Genomic DNA, 20,961 nt, shown 5'->3' with positions numbered 1-20,961 from the left:
TCCGCGACCAGACGTCTTGGCTCCAGTTTTCATCTGCAAAAGGTGACGCATGTGCCGAGGCAGCGTTGGAAATGTGGGCTACTTTAGAATAAGGACATCCTTGCGCCTAGGGGTTTCCGACGACGTCTGTTTGCAACTGTAGATGCAGACCAACCATCACATCACTCTTTTCCATCAATAATAGCTTCATCTGTCTTTTGTGAGGCTGTGCTGTGAGTTCCCCGGGTTATGGTGGCGCGCTAGGATTCAGATGGGTGAAGGCGCCGACTCGGTCGACGCCGAGATGAAGTACATGAAAGACTTGCTGACGATGGCTGTGAGGCAGATCCATCTTCGAGTTCTCATCTCTCATACGAGGTGTACAGCTGCTTCAGATAGCTGAGCGGCTTCTCAAAGAATCCCACGCCCGACGACACCTCCACCATCCTTCCACGACCCCTCCGACCAACGGCCATCATGTTCGGCTCGACAGATCCCCAGCTCCAGCGCGCCGCAGAGCTCCACGCGCCTCCGCCAAAAGGTTCGCCGTATAGCGTAGCTCTCCCCGGCACGCAAAAGGAAGGCCGCAGCGCCATCTACAGACACTTCAAGTTCGCCGACAAGCCGCTGCTCGCCAGTCTCGTTCCAGAAATCAGCACACCGCACGAAGCCTTTGAGAGCAGCGTCGCGCGCTACCCGCGAAACAAGTGCCTCGGCCACCGCCCCTACGACCCCGTCACCAAGAAGTGGGGCGCATACGAATGGGAAGACTTCGAGGCCGTTGCGAAGCGGCGGAAGAACTTTGGCGTCGGCCTCGTACATTTGCACAGGCAGGCGGGCGTCACGGCGCCCAAGTATGGCATCGGCCTGTGGTGCCAGAACAGGCCCGAGTGGCAGATTACCGATCTGGCGGCCATGTCGCAGGGCCTGTACACGGTGTCGATTTACGATACATTGGGTCCGGATACGACCGAGTACATTATCAACCACTCCGAGTTGGCCTGTGTGGTTGCGGGCATGAACCACGTTACGGCGCTGCTCAAGCTTAAGCCGCGACTACCCTCGCTGAAGATCATTGTCGTGCTGGACCCGCTGTCGCACGGTGAACTCCCTGGAGAGTCAAAGGGCGATATCCTCAACTCGCTGGCTGGCGAGCTGGGTGTGAGCATCCACTACATTCGCGATGTAGAGGCCCTGGGCGAGCAGCAGCCGCTGCCCATGAGCCCGCCTTCTCCGGCTGACATTGCGACCATCAACTACACATCTGGAACTACTGGAAACCCCAAGGGTGTCGTGTTGACGCACCACAATGCGCACGCGGCGTCGTGCTCGGGCATGGTCCTCACGGGCTCGACCGAACAGCAGGTCATTTGCTCATTCTTGCCTCTGGCACATATCTACCAGCGTTTGGGCGAGGGCCAGGCTCTTGCGAGCGGGTCGGCGATTGGATATTTCCATGGAAACATTGCCGAGTTGGTGGACGACTTACAAGTCCTGCGACCTACCATGTTCTCTGGCGTGCCCAGGCTATACAACAGATTCGGCTCCAAGATCAAGGAGGCGACCATCGAAGCCACAGGCGTCAAGGGCGCGCTGTCTCGTCACGTCGTGGCAACGAAAACCGCTGCCATCAAGGACAAGCACAACCCATCCAACACGCACATGCTCTACGACCGCATCTGGTCGAAGAAGGTTGCCGCCGGCCTCGGACTCGACAGGTGCAAAGTCATGATCAGCGGCTCCGCGCCCATCGACCCCAGCCTGCACCAATTCCTCCGCATCGTCTTCGCCAACAACTTCACCCAAGGCTACGGCCTCACCGAAACCTACGCCGCCTCCCTCGTCCAGCACGAAGGCGACCTCTCCTCTGGCAACTGCGGCGGCGTGACCCCCAACTCAGAGCACTGCCTCATGGACGTGCCGGACATGGAGTACCTCTCGACTGACTTACCCCATCCCCGTGGCGAGCTGTGTATCCGTGCGACAACCCTCTTCAGAGAATACTACCGCAACCCTGAAGAGACGGCCAAAGCCATCGACGCAGACGGCTGGTTCCACACAGGCGACATCTGCAGCATCGACGAACTCGGCCGCTTCAAAATCATCGACCGCAAGAAGAACGTCCTCAAGCTCGCCCAGGGCGAGTACATCTCCCCCGAGCGCATCGAGAACGTGTACCTCGCAAACTGCGGCTGGATCGCGTCCGCATACGTGCACGGCGACAGTCACCAGGCTTTCCTCGTCGCCATCTTCGGCGTCGCGCCGGACATGTTCCCTGCTTTCGCATCCAAGGTACTCGGCCGCAAGATTCCCGACGGCGACATCGCGGCGCTCAAAGCTGCGCTTACCGATAAGAAGGTGGAGAAGGCGGTGCTTAAAGAATTGGACCGTGTGGGACGCAAGAACAAGTTTAATAGCTATGAGAGAGTCAAGGGGGTCAGGTTATTTTTGGACCCATTTACGATTGACAATGAGCTTTTGACGCCGACGTAAGTTTTACCTTTTCCTTTCCCGTTTGGTGGGTTTCCTGAGGAAATGACGCTAATGATGAAATAGGTTGAAGTTGAAGAGACCGCAGACGGCCAAGGCGTTTAGGCGGGATTTGGATGAGTTGTATGAGGAGGCGTTGGCGGAGGAGAAGACGGTCAAGGCCAAGTTGTAGATTGTGTGTGGCGATTATTTCTGGTGGGGGGGTTGTGGAGAGAGCGTAGAGGTGCATTGTACGTGTGTGGCGCAGGTGGTCAATTTAAACTTCCCAGTTCAACAACTAGTGCAGGTGATCTAACGAAGAATCGTCCAGTATCTGCAGCATATTCTCGACACAAAGTTAGACTGTGCAATGCGGGAAGGTGAAGAGGTTAATATGTATTGCTTGTAGAGAAAGGCAAAAGGTAGAGCACTACTACTCAAAATGACAGCATGCCCTCGATCCGCATAACGGATGCGCGTTACTTGTCGTCGAGGGACAATTGGCGGTGCAGAAGAAGGGGTTAGCTCTGGAATCTCGTCAGTGTTGCATGAGGGCTACAGACTCTGCGAATTGCCTAACACCGATCACTCAGAGCAACCTGTAAGATAGGGTGATATCTCTAACGCAGTTTATTCTACATCTCCCCAGTATGGAAGCCTTGAGAATATACATTTGCTTTTCGGCGAGCAAGGCTCATGTAACATCTCGGCGCTTTCTCGAGGTTTGTATTTGGACTTGGAGAGTAATCACTCGAGATGATTTTCAACTTGCATTCACTCGAGATTTGCGCAAGCAACAATGTCACTATGCGTGAAGTGGAACAAGCTTATAGAGTTGATGTTGACTGACACTACACCTGCCAAGATATGTATGACGCAGGGTCCCACGCTAACTCAAATTATCCGAACTGCCAGCGCTACCCCGACCTGCCAAACAAACAACCGATTCCCCTGCTGACACTTTCCCTTGCGTTCAACACACTCTTTGCGGCTCTCGCTGCTCTCGACCCGGATCGTACACCTCCACCCCCACGCCGGGCTACCCATTGAGAACATCCAGGAATTGCCAATCGTGGCATCCAAGATGAGCGACGAGATGGAGACGCCAGCGCAACCGCGCACTTCAAGATTCAAGGAACACACAAACACGGCCAGCTCGATCAGGCCGCCGCCCGACGCGCTATGGCAGGACTTGGCTATTGAGGACATGATTGAGAAGTTCAACGAGGAAGCCAGAGCGCCTCCGACACGCAAGGGCGTCGCCAAAGCCATCACACCGCCCAGTTTTGGGGCGCCCACGGTTGCGGGTCATACCGCTACGCCGGCTACTGCTACTCCAACGACGAATGAGGGCGTTGGAACATTTGAACGGTTCTCGCGCGCCTTTGCTTCGGTGTTTGGCAGTGTGTTGGGGAAGCGCAAGGCAGGAGCCTCAGATGCTGAGAAGGAAAAGGAAAAGGAGCAGCGGGTCCTGGAGGAGCGCAAACGGGCTGCAGACGAGGCTTATGCCGCGATGAAAATGGCGCGGGAACAGGGGCTTCTGCCGACTCCCAAGGTGTTTGTGAGGCCGACTATGACGCCGCGGACGCACAAGTGTGGTGAGTTTTGAGGCGATAGGGAAGAAGGTAGAGACTGACGGGAACAGTTGCTGAGCACAATGCGCCCCCTACACCACGGACCCCGAGTCTCTACAAATCGCCTTCGAAGAAGGATATGCAGAAGCAGCAGAAGCTCACCAAGCGCGTGTCTGATCTCGAGCACAAACTCGCCTCTGCCAGGAAAGAACTCCACACCGTCCTGCTCAAGGATGTACCCCCGGTTCCTCCGCTACCCGCGCTTCTACCACCCACGCCCACACCCGACACCAGCCAGACCACTACGACAACCACGTCCACCCAAATCTTCAGCGAGAGAGAAGTCTCGCAAGACACACAAGCCACTACACCCAGCCCCTCGCAGCAAATCCCCCTCCCCGCCCCCGCAAAGCAATCCATCGGCAAAATCGTCAAGAAGCGCAAAGCCACCACCACCATCGACGACGAGACCTACAAGCCCATCCCCACCGACAGTGATGGTGACTTCAGCATGTCGGCCAGCGAGCCCGAGCAGCCCCGCACCATCAAGCGCGTGAAATCGCAAAACGGCAAGAAGGGTAAGCGCCAGACATCCAGGTTGACCAAGTCACGAAGCAGGAGCGATGGAAGGAAAGAGGAGCCCGTGGTTATCATACCCGATGGGAAGAAGGTGCCCATGGTGCCCGAGATTCCAAAAGGTGTTGAGGGCAAGAAGGCGCGGATTAGGGACGATGGGTATGGCGGGTTGGAGCATGAAATGTTTTGACTAGATGGACCCAGGGACACCGAAATGGCGGACTAAGGGAATAGGAGAAGATGTTCTTGAAAAAAGCATATTTGGCGTTGTTTGGTCATTGCATAGCATAGCGGACTTGGGGCGTTGAAGGAGTGCTTTTTCACTCACACCCTCTCGAGCATTACTATCTGCGATTTTGCGGTTTCATGAGTATACGACGAGATGACGATGGGCTTTTTACTTGTATAGGCACTACTGGCCTTGGGAATATATATATATTTCTTCCGGAGCATAATGTCAAGTTGCGTTGCGTTGCTGGTTTTCTTGTATCAGTCCCTAAGATCGACGTCTACCCTGAAGCTCGAATTTCGCGGTGACCTTGGAGGAGTTATCAGGGGGTGGAGTGCATTTAGAGTCCACAGAGCATGCATATGCGAACACATGCTCGATCACTCTCCCAGTTCTTGAAGCAGTTCTTCAAACCCAATCCAGACCCAAACGCTGATCCAGAACACCTTGATATCCGGAGAAACTACACCGAGAAAATAAACAGGAAAGCCACTTTGAGCCATTGCAAAATCTGCAACGTCAGCCCTGGTGTAAGTGTAAGCTTCGCGCAAGTCGCAAGTGTCACCACTGCCAAAAAGCGCCATGATGGTTCCATTGGAACCATAAGCAAGCTGAGGTGTTTTTGTCGTGGCACATTGAATGCTTGCCGCTGTTTGTACCAGGGCAACAGTAGACGTCAGTGCTAGTCCAGTAGCCGCCCATAGGAATATCAAAATCCACCTTCTAGCCCGTCTGACACGCTAGGTTGCCAACTTTGATGCGTTATTTTGGTATGTGCCCTTCTATTGTTGATCTTTCCGCATAGCGAACTTCAGAAAAGTCACCGACACGAGGCCCAAGCAGAACATTATACCAGATGCGGCCAGTAGAGGTGGAAATACATTGCATTGGAGTACCATGGTGATTTGAATGAGTTGATTGATATCCATGCTGTGGGGGAGCTGAGCAGAGTAGCGCTGGAGTTCCGCAGTCAAGGCTCATGCTGTCGTGCCTGTTGACGACAGACAGACGAGGTCTGATGAATGACCAGCACATAGTCTTATAAACAATTCAGTGGGTGAATTCATTCAGAGCTGTGACGAGAGAGCATACTAAAGTATTCCACTCTTATTTCTAGGGTGTTTTTCGACCTGGTGTCGCGCACAGGAAATGTCATGTAGTAGACATTCTGCAGTCCCGAGAAACACCCCATCATTGAGATCGCTTTGACGTCGATTCGCTTTATGAGACAAGCAATTTGCTGGAGAAGGCGTTACTTTAGAATATCAATATTGCGATAATAAGAGCAAAGGCGAAGAAACACCACTGCACTTTCTCTATACTCTGTAAGCAGCAATGTCGGAAGGAAAATTTCTAAGCGTATGCAATCTTTCAGACCAAGCCATCTTTGGTGTAAGAAATTCAAGAATCTCGTCTTTGTGTATCACCGATGAGTAGGAAGCATTAATCTCAACGAAAGGCGTCACTCCAATGAGCTTCAAGGTCCTTTCGGTAGGTATTGTCCTTATGCATCCATCGATCTTATGAAATGAGAACTTCGATGAACATTACTAACAATATGATTGATCTCATGCTGCTTCCCCCGCTCTTTCCATGACAGGCGTTTCTGAAGTCATGAAGATTTTAGCTACTTATCAATAATACCTCGCTAGCGTTCGATGGGGTGTGTTAAGAAGTATAGAATTCAGCTTAATTAGTTTAGGCTTGATACTATGGGTATATCGATCGATTGAAGCCTTAAAGTAGTGGCCTCCAAAGAATTAGCTAATTGGCTTAATACATGCGTGTGATTAGAGTAACACTTAGATGGAGTCTTGACAGTTGTCTCACGTCGCTGGTAGGGCAAGACTTTCTTGAGCGCTGTTATGTGACCTGAGCTGCAGGCGGCGTGTACGCTAACGATATATGTCTAGTTTGTGTTACCACAGCAACTGCGAGGAACACGCGACCTGAGTCTTTTCAGTCGTTCGAGACCTTCAAGAAAATATAGCGCAACATCGCGGAGGTGATAACGTGAAACTCGACCCTGGAAATGACCCCTACTGCCGGAACACTACTTGTTCGAGTGCGGCCACCATAGAGCCTACGCGAGTGTGTGGAATACGTTCAAGACAACAAATCATACAAGTTCGAACGGAAGACCCAACATGCCGACGACGTACGCCGACCCACCGCCCGCGCTAGTGTGTGATCCTGCTGAGATACAGTACCATATGGAGAAGCAGCTCGGTCGTGGAGGCTTCGCAATTTGCTGGCGAGCACAGCAGGTTGACAATGCTCATGCGTCCCGTAAGACTGTCGCTATGAAGATTGTAAAGTCCAAAATAGAATTAAATAAGGTGGCACAGAAGGTATCAACACTCAGCATGTCTCACTGTATATAGCACTCTGACCCTACTTGCAGTTTGTTACCGAGTTACAACTTCATTCAAAACTGCGTCACCCACACATCGTCGCCTTCCACCAGGCATTCGCATTCCAATCATCCACGTATGTCGTCCTCGAACTTTGTTCAAATGGATCTCTTGCCGACTGGCTAAAGAAGCGATCATATCTCTCAATGCCCGAAATCCGTCGATGCATTATCCAAACCTGCGGCGCTATGAAATATCTTCACGCGCGGAATATCGTTCATCGCGACTTGAAGGCCGGAAACTTGTTCTTGGATCATGATATGAATATAAAGGTTGGGGATTTTGGACTCGCCGCCGTACTGGTTAGTCCAGACGATGCCGCTGTGCGCCGAACAACAATGTGCGGGACCCCGAATTATATCGCACCTGAGGTTCTTGAGAAGAGCGGTAAAGGACATGATGAGAGGGTCGATATATGGGCTATTGGGATTCTTGCGTAAGTGTTTCGCGTGCTCGTAGTTCAACAAATAATAACTCCTCTCCTAGTTACACGCTCGCTATTGGAAGAGCACCCTTTCACGCCTCGAAGCCCGACCAAGTGCTTGTCAGAGTCACAAGAGGCGAATATGCATGGCCTGATCTCGAGCATCATCAAAATGATGTTCCAGATGATCTCCGCAAACTGGTTTCCCAGATTCTCGTGGACGAGAAGCTTCGTCCGAGCCTCGATACTATTGTTTCACATGGTTTCTTCAAAATGGGCTATCTTCCCGAGATTCTCAGCGATACCGTCCTCACATCCACGCCGAAGTGGCCTGTCAAGCCATCTAGTTCAACGACGATCAAGCGAGGCTACACGGAGGCCTGGTATCGACAATGCCAAGCTAGTGGAGTAGGCGAATATGCTCCAGGAAAATGCTTCTCTGTTGTTGGAAGCTTCCCATCGAGCAGTATATTCCGAGAGTGTGAGCGAGAGGCTGAGTCTGGCAAGATGCCAGTCGTCCCAATGCCCCTTAGCGCTATATACGTTCCCTTCGTTTACAACCGGGAAAATGGTAGCACCGGAGGGCTTGAGAATATCGAGAAGCGTGAAATGTCTGCCGTTGCATCTCCGTTGATCGAATCTTCTATCAGCGCCAAGTACAACATACCCAGTGCTGTGGAACAACTATCAAGCAAGCAAGGAGGCACAAATGGTCCTGACGAAAATACCGCGGCATTCTTGCGAACGAGAGTATCAACATTTTCATACGCAGAAAGTATGGAGGCCGCCCGTTGCCCACCAGGATCAAGTTTCAAGAGAGCTGCAAGGTCTGCTTCTATTGCTGCCGCTAAGCTAGAGATGAGAAGGCCGATCACCGGGCAGAAGCCTCCTAGAACAGAGCGACCGCCGACGCAATTACCTCCTCATACACGATCAGTTCGAGCCAGCTCTCGAACTTCTAATCGTGACATTCCCATGGCCCAAGACTCGACTTCAGAGCCTGCACGTTCAACACGGGCAGCCTCTCGGACTATTGCACGAGAGGAAGCTCGTATCACAAAGCATGCGCCATCTACACAACGTAATTCTCGTACATCTACTCGCACACAAACCGCTCAAACCGCTACCATTGGACATGATACAAGTCATCCTGATAGGCCAGAACTTAAGTCTACCTGCCCACCTCTTCCATCGGCACAGGGCCTTGCCATACGACAGAAGGACTTCATCGCTTCTGATGAAGCACACGAGGGTCTCTACATCGATACATCCGCCGTCCTTGCTCGAGCAGACGAGTTCCGCAACAATGTCATCGCCGCCCTGACTTCTGGCCGCAAATCTTCGTCTGATTCCTGCGACTCGAGACCTTCACATGATGAGCTTCCGTTCGTCTGCAAATGGGTCGACTATAGCAGGAAACATGGCATAGGGTATGTTCTCGCTGAAGGTAGCGTCGGCATCATTGCCAACCATACCAGCGTTATGCCCGTCATGCATACAGTTGTGGAAAACGGTTCTGAATATTTCAAGACGACAAACGACGGTGTTGCAGTCCAGGCCGTCCCATACAACTTCTTCATGCAAGCTGACGATGGTAGTTTGGAAGAAGTTACTTTGACTGGTATGGTCCGCAGGCAACATACCACCTTATGGGCCAAATTCGCACGGTACATGTGCAAGCAGCTCAACACACCGATGGCGGGAGCCTCCAGTAAAGAGGGAAAGCGACCGATCACAATCGTGCGCTTCTATCAGCGCGTGGGCAACATTAGCGTATGGGGCTTTAGTAATGGTTGTTTTCAGGTTCGTCTCCATTACCTTCATTAAATCACCCCTGATCTAAACGCATACTAACTCGACTCGCCTTGGCGTAGTTCAACTTTCCCGATCACACAAAAATTGTCCTCTCCGCTGATGGCATCCACGCCTCCTTCACTGTGCTACCACTCTCCGCGGTTGAGCATATAAATAGCGATTCAACCCATCTCTCTGTCGATTTTATCAAGGCCCGCAAAGCTGTCTCCGGCACTCTTGCCCAACTGCTGTACGGTACTCAGCCCAGTGCCGACTTGACCTCCAAGTCCAGCACCTCAAGCAATGAGACGAACGTAATAGCGTTGACTGCGGCAAATGCTTTGCCAGACAAGCTGCGTTTCGTCGTTGAGTTAGTAGGCCATTGGATTTCTGGAGGTGGTCTAGGTTGCAAGCCTGCAGGAACGGAATGGGCGGTGTGGGAAGGCACGACGCTGGAATACGCCGGGGAGAGTAAGTCGGACTGGGTTACAGTTGGTCGATTCGGAGGTGATGAACAGGCACAGGGAGAAAAGAGAGATTAAAGACAAGACTAGCGACATCGGTGACTTGGGGACTGTCTGTCTGTCTATCTTTGCATGTACCCCCATATCTGGTGCCAAGTTAGGCAGAATAATGTTTTTAACATCATTGTGTTTACTGCTATCGACGGCTATTAGGCGGCATAAGGTGGCGTTTCACAACATTAGGCACGCGTGGCTACGAAGATTATCGGCGGACCTTGGTGACATACCGTCGGAGCTTTGTATACCTGCTCATCGATCGATACTTATGCCCCGCCGCGTGTAGATATTTACATTCCTTGGTTCATGGTCGAAGCCCGCTCAAGGAGCTTATACTGGGCATCATTGCATCATATCCGAGTACATGCATACATAGTCACATTTGGCAACTTTAAGGAGACAAAATACACACAAAGCTCTCTCCTAACACGCACGCTCAGAATACTGTCCTTCACACACTCCAATCTTTTCATGTTCTTCTCATCACGCACGAACGCACAAGCACTCTAAGACATGAGTAATTCCAAGACAACAAACCTCCCATGTCTAAGACAAGTCGTCTAGCAAACAAATTGCTCTCCACGCTCGGTTTCAATATAAACCCGCAACTTCGGCGTTCCCTAACCAGTGCACCGACTCAACACATCGACTGACCACACCGACCTCGGAGCCCACACATCCAATACGAAACATCTATCCGTCCAACCACGCCAACACATCTCACACATGGCGATGTTCTTCCTCGGACAGCCTGTGTCCTGGATCCGCGCCTTGATCCTACAACACACGACCAAGCTCGCCTCCCTGATTCGCTCTTCCTTCCAACCATACACGACCAAATCCACCATCGCCAACACGTCTGCCAAATCAACCAACTGCACCGAGTCTACCCCTCCCGCCAACTCTACGACCCCGACAACATTAACATCACCTGGTTCTACCGCCTCTACCAACTCTACCACCTCCACCGTCTCCACGACATCAACGATAACCCCCTCCCCTTCACACGCCCCTACCATTCCACCCCACTCCCGCTCTCGCCGCACCCCTCATGTCCCGGAACGCGCGCACGCATACACACTCCAAGACGACAGCGACGGCGACGGCGACGGCGACGGCGACGGCGACATATCCCCCCTCTCACTCTCACCCTTGCGCCGGAACGTAGACGGCTTCGATACATGGACTGCTCTGGCTGATGGGCAGGGGGAGGTAAAGGGTGGATGGCGCACAGGATATGAAGTTTCGAGCGGGATGGTAGTGCGGCGGAAGGGTCGGGGGGAGTTTAAGTTTGAGGGGGCGATGAATGACGGATTTGGAGTTCGGGTGTGAGCAGATGATGTTGGGCATGGGGGGGGGGTTCAAGAGCACTTGGATGAACATGACAAAAAGTGCCAAATGTGAGACACGTCAAACGATGAACGAGTAAAATAGAATTCCTTATTTCATTTCCACCTCCCCTTCGTTGATTTATCCTTCACTCTGAAGCTAAAAAATACTTGACATGTTTGTTACTTTTTGAAATGTCATTTTTCCACGTTTATCGCTTGTATGTAACAGACATATTTGCCTCCCATGTGCTCTGTGCTCAGGTCTGTGTAGATGAGAAAGAAATAGCTGTGTAGATAGATAGATAGATAGATAGTAAAAGAGGCACGTCAGCGTGCGAGTTGGGTGTTTAACAATATCAGCACAAGGAAAAGCAAAGACACGTGTGGCCACACATGACTTCGAAAGGGAGTGTGTGGATCATTTGACCCAACAAGCATTAATCAAAAGGGCGAGAGAGAACAACAATCGCGCCACAAAAGTGGGCATAGATGAACAGCACGAAAGGATAAAAGAATAGGAACAAGGGGGATATATCGCGAGGGGCCGCTCGTTGCGTCGTTCTCGGGGTATAAGCATCGGGACACATGTCGTACAACAAAACGCCTGGGAACGCCGCTCAACTCGATTGTAGAAGATCGAGACACATCAGCATCAAACACTAGACGGCAACTTCGGGGACGTGGCGTTGGCGCTGAGTTCCATCTGCACGGCGGTAGCTCATGGCCGCTCTGTCCATTGGCTCCTCCATGTCTGGCGAGTTGCATTCGTCGTAGTTGTAGCCGGCGCCGGAGGGGTTGGGTCGAGCGCCGCCCGTCAGGCGTTCGTTCATGTGGCAGAGTATCAAAGGTGCTAGAGAAAGAGCGCTTTTGGCCAGCAGATGTTTGAACAGGTGGGAGGCCTTGCGCAAAGCGAGGCAGGCCATATGCACTCTCTGGGTTGGCAGACATGGTGGCGGCAGACATTGTTCCAGAAGACATGGCGCTAGGCGGGGATTGATAAGATGGAGAGACCGGTTCGAGCTTGTCCATGGCAGTGGGCGGTTGCAGTGTCTTCAGCGTGGGCAGGGAGTGATGGCTAGGCGTGTGCATGGAGGAAGAGACTGAGTGGGCATGAGGCGATGTTTGAATGGGCTGCAGAGGCTGTGACATTTGCTGTGGTCGGTTGTACTGGTCCATGGAGTTGTACGGCGAGATTATTTGACTGGGTCCAGGGTACTGTTGAGGGGGCTGGGTGATAGAGGAGCGGCGGTAGTCTGGCGCGTGAGTGTACTCGGGCGCGGCCTCCTGGCGTGCAGGCGCGGGCTGTTCGTAGTGCGACTGCTGCTGGTAGTTCGGGTATCCGTACTGCTGATTCATCTGCATGGCTGGCTGGTTCTGGTAGCTGTTGTGCACGGGCTGGGACTGGTGAGAGTATGGGGCCTGCGGAGGATGCATCATACTGCTAGACGGCGGGGACGCGTACTGGCTCTGGTACTGCTGGTGAGTAGAGCCATAGGCCGGCATCTGGGAGTAGCCAGGGGTGGGCGGCGGTGCCATTTGCTGCTGGTAGTTGCTCGCGGGCTGCGAGTACTGCGGCATGTCGTCCATGCTAGGACGGCGAGGAGGTGCCAGAGAGTGGGCGCTCGCGTTGGATATGGAGCGCGGGCGATCGGGGTCGAGCGGAATATTGGGCGGCTGGCTGTAGTTGTCGGGTGTTGCAGTGCGACGGGCCCGGTCGTAGCCCTCCTCGCCCTCGTAGTCATCCCAGTCCTTAGACCCCTTGTTCTCGCGGCGCCTCATGCGCACATCGCGACGGATGCGGACACGGCAACCCTGCTCCGCGACCATGCGGCTCAGGGCGGTGCTCTCAGACAGACCAGGGAACTTCTTCGCGGAGAAGACGGTGAAGGGCGCCGACTTGACTTCAGCGCGGTGGGTCACGAAGTGGTTGCCGTCGAAGATGACGTCTGGGTCGTCAGGGTCCAGATCCTTGACTTCGCTCAGGTTCTCAAAGAGCGCGAAGCTGAGGCGGTACTTGCCCTCGTGGCGGACAGACAGGTCGGGGAAGATGAAGTAGCCAGCCGGCGTCGGGCGGTCGAGGTAGGCCATTCCAGCGACGGGCGTGCCAGTGAGGACGGGGAAGCTGGGCGTGGTCGACGGGCGACCTGGCGCGATGGTACGCGCATTCTCGAGACTGGCGTGCAGGAAGAAGTTGGCGTTGTAAGCGAAAGTGATCTCGTTGTCGTTCTCAAAGACGCGCAGCTCGACAATCGGCGGCGGGTCAACGGGGCGACGGTCAGCGCTCGACTTCGCGCCGCTACCACAGGCGCGGGCGCGCTCTGGCTGCTGGATCACCTGCAGGCTGTAGCGAATAGTGCGTCCATCCTTGGTGGTACGGATGGAAGAGCTCTTCGTCTCGTTAGACACGGCAATGGTGGAAGCCATGATGTTGGTAGTGGTAAGAGTGGAAGTCGAGTCGTGTTCTGGGACAAGTCAGCACGGCGCGAGGCATGGATTCAGCCCCCACTAAATTAGAAGGAAGGCTGGGTCGGAGGGTATCTTACTGCAGGACGACTTGGTTGGCGCTCGAGCTGACGAACGCACGAGGTGCCCGACTGGACCACGGAACTGAGATGCACTGGAGCGGTCAGCACAAATAATATTGGACGCTGACATCGATGCAGCCGGGTGCACGTCGCAGGAGCGCAGGAGCGCAGGACGATCTCCGACAGAACGGCCGACCCAAAGCCACGCAGCCGGCTTCCCAGCAGGGCAAATAAGACGGCATCACGTACCTGCGATCAAAGTCTAATCGACGAAGCAATGGTAATGTCGCGAGACCGGATCCGGATCAGCGATAGGCGTTGAAGAGGCAGAGGTTCGACGGATATGGCGAGGCCTGTGGTGTTGGAATGGCTGGGAACTGGGAACTGGGAACTGCGGGCAATGGGGCCTAAGAAACACAACCACGGGCGATCGAAGACGGGAAGCTGGGGCCGGGAATAGACTGCACGAACGAAGAGATGCGAAATGCGCTCTTTGCCGTCGCGCTCCCGTCGAAAAGGGATCTCTTGGGGTTGGCGAGAGTTGGAGGGAAGAGAGACGACCAACAGTGCCCAGCGCAGAGCTGAGGAGACAGGCCGAGAAGTGGTGGAAGTGGGCACTCGACCCTCTCCGCTCACAGCTGGGCTCGCCGCACTGGCCTGGCGTCTTCGGCTAAACGAGACAAAGGAAGCGTGCCGGGGCATGGGAAACCCTCAGGCCAATCATCCGGGGCCCGCTATGCCCAAAAGCCTCGCCACCAAGCAGCCGAGGACGCTGGCGTCGAGTGCGAACTGCAAGGTGCATGCGTAGCCAGGAAGAGGCCGAGTCGTGCAGCACATCACTCTGGCCCGACGCTGATGGAAAGTGTCGACATGTCGACATGTCGACATGCCCTCCATGGCCAGCTCTCCTCACGCTCGCACCACACCACCGTGCCCTCGGCGGCCCATCGAATCATCGAAACAGGCGGCACCCGTGGTGGGTGCCGGGCCTAGCCCCCCTCCCGGAGCCTGCGCCTGTCCTTGCCAATTCCGGCGCCGTTGTTAAAAATGGCCGTCGTCCGCTGCGTCGCGGGCCCTCAGCAGCGCGCAAACACTAATCCCATGTGCTGTAGCCATGGCCAGCTCGGCTACAAGGCGACGCTGCCACTGCAGTCAGCTCACAGCTCACAGCTCGCAGTCGGGCTGTGAATGGCGCATCCTGGATCCTGCCGTATTGGCGCATGCACCACGTCCCAAGGCTAGCTTGGCCCCTCTGAATCTCAGTGTGCGACCGCCGACGGATAGCCAGGAGCACAGCAGCTCAGGATGGTCTGATCTGCCTCGCACCCCATCGCCCCCATCGCCCCCATCGCTTCCATCGCTTCCATCGCTTCCATGGCCGCGCCGTAGATTGCTGCATATCATATTGCAATATGGCCTGCTATCAGCGTCCCAGCGGCTCGTCGTTCATGCAACGGGCAGCTGACGTGCTGCGGCGCTGGAAGCCAATAGCCAGCTTCGCGGATTACCCTCTCCAAAGCATGGGGCGACGACGGGCCCTGCTCTCCAAGCATCCCCGTGGCTTCAATCCCTAATCCCTGTTGCTGGATGCGCCAAGGGCCCGTGGCGCCTGACCAGTCACGAGACGAGGGCCATCAGCACCCCGGGGCCGGCCTCCCGCACAATCTCCCGCTTCTCGACCCTCCCCGGGCTGATCAGCTCCACTCTGTCTTCACCACAAGCTCCACCACACAGCATGTGTCGCACGCCTGTGTTAGCCTGAGGGCGCCTCTTCGTGGCCAGCGGCGAGCTGGCTGCTTCCGGCCCTTACCGCAGCACACGGCGCCAGATGCGAGCATGAGGCTGACGCGGACCGCTGCTTACATTGCGCCTCAACGTGGCCACGAGAAGCAACCTACTCCAACTTGCATGCTCCGTCGCACTCTCGAATCACAGATGACATGTTATCGCCTGTGATATTGCCAAATGGTCTTTTTGCAGTGAGACCAAGGGATGCTCCGCCTCTGTGGATATTCTCCGACCTGTCAAACACGGCCCAGCAGCCTTCGCCGTCGCACAGCATGGCTGAGCCTCAGCAACAATGCACCCTTCCGCGGCGTGCAAATATTCCACACACGACGACGCTTTTGCCGAACGGAGCCGAGAGACGCCCTCATTCCACAACAACTGCTGCGTCGCTGAGACATGGGCAACGTGTCTCGGCATGCCGATGGTGAAGAGTAATCTCCAGTATCTTGTTGACGTCGGCACTTGGTTCGCAATACTGAGCCCATTACTCGCACCCGGCCTGACAGCCGAGAGGCTGATAGTTTTACCACGCGCCTAGTCCAACACTTGGGACAGCGAGTGCCTCAGGTTCTTTCCCTGCGAAAGCTGACCTCACAACGAGCATCCAGACTCCGCGAAGCACCGACCAGCGGAACCCATCCGCTGTCGTTTGTCGAACAACATTTGCACAATCTCTCAACCAAACTTTACTCAGACTACCCAACATTCCGCAACGCACAGTTGACATTTCCCAAGCGCAAAACCACTCAAAGCCACGTTTCTCCACACATCATCGCATGCCCGCTTCGAGCTGCGCCAGCAGACGCCCCAAACGCCTTTTCCGACCTACTGACCGCTCCCATCGTACGTGTCTCGCAGACGCCACTCTAGCTGCGACGACCTATCGTTTGTTGCATCGTGAGTGAAATGGTGGTGGGCTTCGCACGTGGATGACGCCCCTTGCATCACCTCTCGAGGCAAATCGCGCAATGCCCAAGTCGCACGGAAACAGCCACCGACCGGTGACTGGTGCGGTGACAGAGGGAGGTATTTTCATCGACGTGCTGGAGAGTGAACCCCTTGCGTGAGGTGTTGGTGGAGGCGTGTAGCATGTGCCGTAGATGTGCAGAAGATATGGGGAATAAGGAATGAGGAATTAGGTAGGTTGTTTGATGTATATTGCTGATGAGGTAGTGGTGACATGGTCGACAAGTAGACGAGTGGTTGAAGCTGCACTGTGTGCAAGAACAGTCTCGGATGGTGGGTAGAGAAGAAAAAAAACGCGACTGAGAGACATCCGTGTTTGTGTCCTCGAACAACGAAACATCCAACAACGTTGGTCATAGACGTAGATGATTTTCTATATTTCTGGTACTTTTTTTTGAAAATACATTGGAAATTGATTCAACGAACTCACTGATCACTCACAACTCTCTTACATGTCCTTGTTCTGTCTACCATCTCGGAGCAGGAACTTTCTTCTCGTTACTTGTGCCTTGTACGCTCAAATCTTCACGCTACTTCGACAGGTGGTCACTTATTTGTGATCTCTACTCCCCCATTCCCTATACCAACTTGTTCCTTTCATATCCTCTCTACATCGTTACATCTTCTACGCCCAACCTTACCTCCCCTCATTCACAATCAACACGTACAGAGTCCCAGTACTTCTTGTATTGCTAGTCGTACTAATCTACATCTTCCCCACATCTGCTCAGCAACGAGAGAGGAGAGTAGGAGTAATCCCGCAAACAGAGCACGGTGTGGTATAATAGGCCGTGGCAAGGGGTATGGTAGAGAAGTAGTGGGAAGTATCTCCAGTGTGTTGGATGTGTTGCTGTTCCCTGAATATAACCAGTCTACGTCCCCGACCGGAGCATCTCGAATTTGAATCCCACGAGAGGGAGAGTGTAGTTTTGCAAGAGATGCATGCGGTCGCAGGAAAGGAATGGAATGGATATTGCTGGCGCTGGCGCTGGCGGATGAGGTAGGGTTGGATCTCTATCTTAGGATTAAGAATATGTATCATCCTCAAGTAATTCGCTACTTTTATCTAGAAAATCTTCTTGAATTCATTCAGGTACTGTTGTAGTGATTGCTGCTTGAGGCTTATTATTTAGCTTAAACCCTTCCTTCGTACCATTTATTCTGCTGAAAGTACACATTCTTCCCGAGCCAAAATACCAGGGAGATTTAGTTTTGCATCTATCTTATAGTCAGAGGGAAATATATAATCTTCGAATTCTCGGATCCTCCAATCAATCAAGCTTTAAATCATAACCCTGAGTCCTCGCTTGTTACATCTCTCCTTTCCAAAAGAACCAACTTTGAATAAAATCTTTCAGCGAGATTTTCTATCACATTCATCCCGCATAAAGGCCCGAACAAGTCGCACAACGAATATCAATATACGATTCCTCAACATCGCAGAATTGGATTAAACTAGGGAGATAAGGAACCTTGCTCGTATACTCTTCGCCGTCAATTTCACCTGCAATATCTCAATAAGAATCTCATGCTGGTGTTGAGTGTGGAATTATGAAAGCCTTCGAAGCAATGTCCTAGGCTGACATGCAATTGGCTCAAAGTTTCTTCTGTGACAATGTCAGAGCGACATGGGCATCTCACCTTACCTGAAAAAAAAAACACGTAGAATCAATCCAAGCTTCTTTCCAGTCGGAAAAAAAAATTGTCCGACTTCAAAGCGTCCACGTCCCCGGAATTTTTTCTCGCTACGCCCCTTGCGCTGCTATGAGTGCAAGATGCTGAGATGTGTTTTGCCTCTTTGACCGTATTCCCACAACTTTAAAGCCTTGTGCTGAACCCCACTCGTGTGAGAATGGGTAGAGTTCACTCTCAACTGAAGCCGACTTCTTACGAGTCAACTGCGTTCACCCCGCACAAAAACAATTTATACATCAAAGACATCTTAATTCAATCTATGATGAAAATGCCTCAAAACAAGCACGCAATGGTATCAATGGACCCCCTCTCCACACTACGTATAGTGTCCGCCCCCCGCAATCTTAAGCTTGACTCAGTCTTCAATGCCGCAAAACGCCTTCAGAATGCAACCCATATGCAAAAGGCCCCGAGGCCGGATTTCAATGTACAGGACAAGTCATAGGAAAGTCGTTAGCGCTACCTTGCATTCAGAAGCCGTTGAAGCCCAGCAGCGCACCAGCGCCGATTACGGCCGCACCGCCGAGCCATGGGTTCGCAGTCGCGGCGGGCATTGCGGCGCCCGTCGAGCCTCCAAGACCGCCAGTCACGCTGGGACCGTTGACCCGAGGGCCGCCGGTGCCGACTGCAGCTGTTGATACGGCATCTGGGACACCGGTGGCGTTGGGCACGCCATCCGAGCCCTTTTGGATCTCCTGGATGTTTTCGGTTGTGGCGTTGAAATTTGTCTGTGCGAGCGAAATCTCATTGTTGGCGAGGTCGTAGACAACGTAGGCAGATCGCAGGAAGGTGTCGCCGAGAACAGCCACCGAGTTACCCGCTGGTCCAACGCCGAGCAGGCAAATGGGCTGACCGCGGGATACTGCAGCAACAACAACGAGCTCATTCAAAGGAACAGAGATGTGGACGCCCGAGAAGACGAAGTCGAGTGAACCTTGTTGGTTGGCCAAATCACAGTCTACGTATGCGGCTCCCTGGGCCTGATCAAAGCGCGCGTTGTACTTTTGGTACAGTTGACGTGCAACTGCATCGGGCAGGTACATGAGTGACGAGCCAGAGTCGAGTAGGACGGGTACGTTCTGGTTTGCGAAGATGGAAGTGTTTTGACCGTTTTGACCCATACCGGTCAGAGCGATGATGAACTCGGCATATTCGCCGCGCTCCGGAATGATTGGCAGTGTTTGCAGTGTGCCGTGGAACTTGTCGGTGTCAACGCCTCCAAAAAGAATGCTTCCCGTGGAGGCATCGAGATCGTTGAGCCAGAGGGAGTAGGCGTTCGTGGTAATTTTGCCATCGTCGACCAGCTTCTGCGGCAAGTTCGGGTATGGATCGAGGCCTCCGCGACCAACTGCGACCTCGTTGATGGTGTAGCCGATACCAAGAATGCCCTCGGGGGAGGTGGACTCGTAGCCAATGCCAAACTGCAGGTCTTCTACTGTCTGACCGCCGAAGCGGAAATCGTCTGTCGCGTAGTCGCCCGACGCGCCAGAGCCATCGACGTAGCTAATGTTGAACACACCATTGACGTATTTGTATGTCGACGAGTCGTTGGCGTGGTACATGCCCGACTCTCCACACTGGTTGCCGCCTTGCTGACAGAGCGGCGAGTTTTTGGCGTTGACCCAGAGATCACTGCTGCCAGTGTCAATGTGCAGGCGAAACTGTTGCGGCGGCGTGCCTAAGCTTGCGTTGGCGTAGTAAAGCGTTTCGAGGTTGTCAAGCGTCTGCTGGACGGTGCCTGCCCGTCTTCGTAACCGGTCGTGCTCCACGGGGTTGGCGACATGGCGGCGCTGGATGTTGAGGCCGATGACATTGGGGTTCTGCGGGGATCAGGTCAGTTTCTAGCAGGCGGGGAAGCTGACAGGAATGGAGGCTCTGCGATAAGATTCGCTTCACGCCGCTATTCCTGGAGGCCAAGACTTTCTACTCACTTCGCGTGGCACCAGGCTGACTGCACCGGCCAGAGACACCAGCGTTGCTGAGAATAACGCCGATGACTTCATGGCTGCGACTGTAGTTCTTGGAGATTCAGTGAGAGAGTGCGACACCTATAGGGTATATGGACCGTCCGAGTGTGGCTGACGACGACTTGAAGCGCAGAGCGTTAGAGCGCGGCGGCTGCGTGCAGGGTACCGTGTTTTACCTGCGTTCAGGGAGATGACGCAGGCGTTGCAATGAATAAGAGCAGAGAATGGAAAATGGCCGAGGGAGTGATGCGCAAGTGAAGGGCTATAATAACACAGAATTGGAATTAGAGTGCTGGCGCAAAACGCTTCCTAGTGGCAAGGCAACTGGTGTGGTTAGGTGACGACGGCCGCAAAATGATGAGATCAGGGACGGGAAGGCGCGGGTTTAGTGAAAAGTGGCCCGGGGAGACAGGGTAGCCGCCGACATATCCGATGCATCGAAGCTTGCGTACGCGGCGAGTGGCGGTGCGCACGCATGACATGAACCATTCGCTGTGGCACTGTGGGTCTGGCGCTTGTTGTCGATCGCTGAGCCGCGCATTGCAGTCGAGGTTTGAAGCTTCATCATGTCGGCGATTGAAGATGGCGCTTGCCACATACGCTTGAGGATGACTATTGAGCGTTCACGAGAACAACGAAAGCGCCGGCGGCACTTCGTACACGCTTGTCGTGTCTCGAACATCCGACGCCGCGTACGTCACACTCGTCG

The 20,961-nt window shown here is 53.7% G+C and overlaps 8 protein-coding genes across 8 annotated transcripts; 6 read left to right on the top strand and 2 right to left on the bottom strand.

Moving 5' to 3' along the window:
* Positions 1-138: 138 nt before the first annotated feature.
* Positions 139-2,769, top strand: SNOG_01812 (hypothetical protein). The gene is made up of 3 exons (XM_001792386.1): positions 139-212; positions 326-2,468; positions 2,536-2,769. The coding sequence occupies exons 2-3, from the start codon at positions 457-459 to the stop codon at positions 2,639-2,641; spliced, it is 2,118 nt and encodes a 705-aa protein (XP_001792438.1). The 5' UTR covers positions 139-212; positions 326-456; the 3' UTR covers positions 2,642-2,769.
* Positions 2,770-2,898: 129 nt separating this feature from the next.
* On the top strand, positions 2,899-3,498 carry SNOG_01811 (hypothetical protein; the record flags this gene model as incomplete). Its single annotated transcript, XM_001792385.1, has 4 exons — positions 2,899-2,926; positions 2,991-3,049; positions 3,098-3,170; positions 3,314-3,498. 4 exons carry the CDS (start codon positions 2,899-2,901, stop codon positions 3,496-3,498), a joined length of 345 nt encoding a protein of 114 aa, XP_001792437.1.
* A 34-nt stretch (positions 3,499-3,532) lies between these two features.
* SNOG_01810 (hypothetical protein) lies at positions 3,533-4,788 on the top strand (the record flags this gene model as incomplete). Its single annotated transcript, XM_001792384.1, has 2 exons — positions 3,533-4,046; positions 4,094-4,788. 2 exons carry the CDS (start codon positions 3,533-3,535, stop codon positions 4,786-4,788), a joined length of 1,209 nt encoding a protein of 402 aa, XP_001792436.1.
* A 3,150-nt stretch (positions 4,789-7,938) lies between these two features.
* On the top strand, positions 7,939-10,001 carry SNOG_01809 (hypothetical protein; the record flags this gene model as incomplete). Its single annotated transcript, XM_001792383.1, has 4 exons — positions 7,939-8,321; positions 8,438-8,492; positions 8,866-9,438; positions 9,540-10,001. The coding sequence occupies 4 exons, from the start codon at positions 7,939-7,941 to the stop codon at positions 9,999-10,001; spliced, it is 1,473 nt and encodes a 490-aa protein (XP_001792435.1).
* A 705-nt stretch (positions 10,002-10,706) lies between these two features.
* On the top strand, positions 10,707-11,312 carry SNOG_01808 (hypothetical protein; the record flags this gene model as incomplete). Its single annotated transcript, XM_001792382.1, has 1 exon — positions 10,707-11,312. The coding sequence occupies one exon, from the start codon at positions 10,707-10,709 to the stop codon at positions 11,310-11,312; it is 606 nt and encodes a 201-aa protein (XP_001792434.1).
* Positions 11,313-11,398: 86 nt separating this feature from the next.
* On the bottom strand, positions 11,399-13,735 carry SNOG_01807 (hypothetical protein; the record flags this gene model as incomplete). The annotated part of the gene is made up of 2 exons (XM_001792381.1): positions 11,399-12,175; positions 12,216-13,735. 2 exons carry the CDS (start codon positions 13,733-13,735, stop codon positions 11,971-11,973), a joined length of 1,725 nt encoding a protein of 574 aa, XP_001792433.1. The 3' UTR covers positions 11,399-11,970.
* A 1,148-nt stretch (positions 13,736-14,883) lies between these two features.
* SNOG_01806 (hypothetical protein) lies at positions 14,884-16,350 on the top strand (the record flags this gene model as incomplete). The annotated part of the gene is given in 3 exon segments (XM_001792380.1): positions 14,884-14,987; positions 15,007-15,221; positions 15,434-16,350. The coding sequence occupies 3 exon segments, from the start codon at positions 14,884-14,886 to the stop codon at positions 15,790-15,792; spliced, it is 678 nt and encodes a 225-aa protein (XP_001792432.1). The 3' UTR covers positions 15,793-16,350.
* Positions 16,351-18,755: 2,405 nt separating this feature from the next.
* Positions 18,756-20,820, bottom strand: SNOG_01805 (hypothetical protein; the record flags this gene model as incomplete). Its single annotated transcript, XM_001792379.1, has 3 exons — positions 18,756-20,023; positions 20,217-20,296; positions 20,705-20,820. 3 exons carry the CDS (start codon positions 20,818-20,820, stop codon positions 18,756-18,758), a joined length of 1,464 nt encoding a protein of 487 aa, XP_001792431.1.
* Positions 20,821-20,961: the final 141 nt, after the last annotated feature.

Source organism: Parastagonospora nodorum (assembly GCF_000146915.1).
Source record: "Parastagonospora nodorum SN15 chromosome Unknown scaffold_2, whole genome shotgun sequence".
Classification (NCBI taxonomy): Eukaryota; Fungi; Ascomycota; class Dothideomycetes; order Pleosporales; family Phaeosphaeriaceae; genus Parastagonospora; species Parastagonospora nodorum.
Note: the sequence above shows the minus strand (reverse complement) of the source record. Positions and strands in the feature narration are given on the sequence as shown.

Coding starts and splice junctions, on each gene's coding strand:
- SNOG_01812 (XM_001792386.1), top strand. CDS start 457: ATGTTCGGCTCGACAGATCCCCAGCTCCAGCGCGCCGCAGAGCTCCAC. Junction 2,469..2,535: donor AATGAGCTTTTGACGCCGAC/GTAAGTTTTACC, acceptor ATGATGAAATAG/GTTGAAGTTGAAGAGACCGC.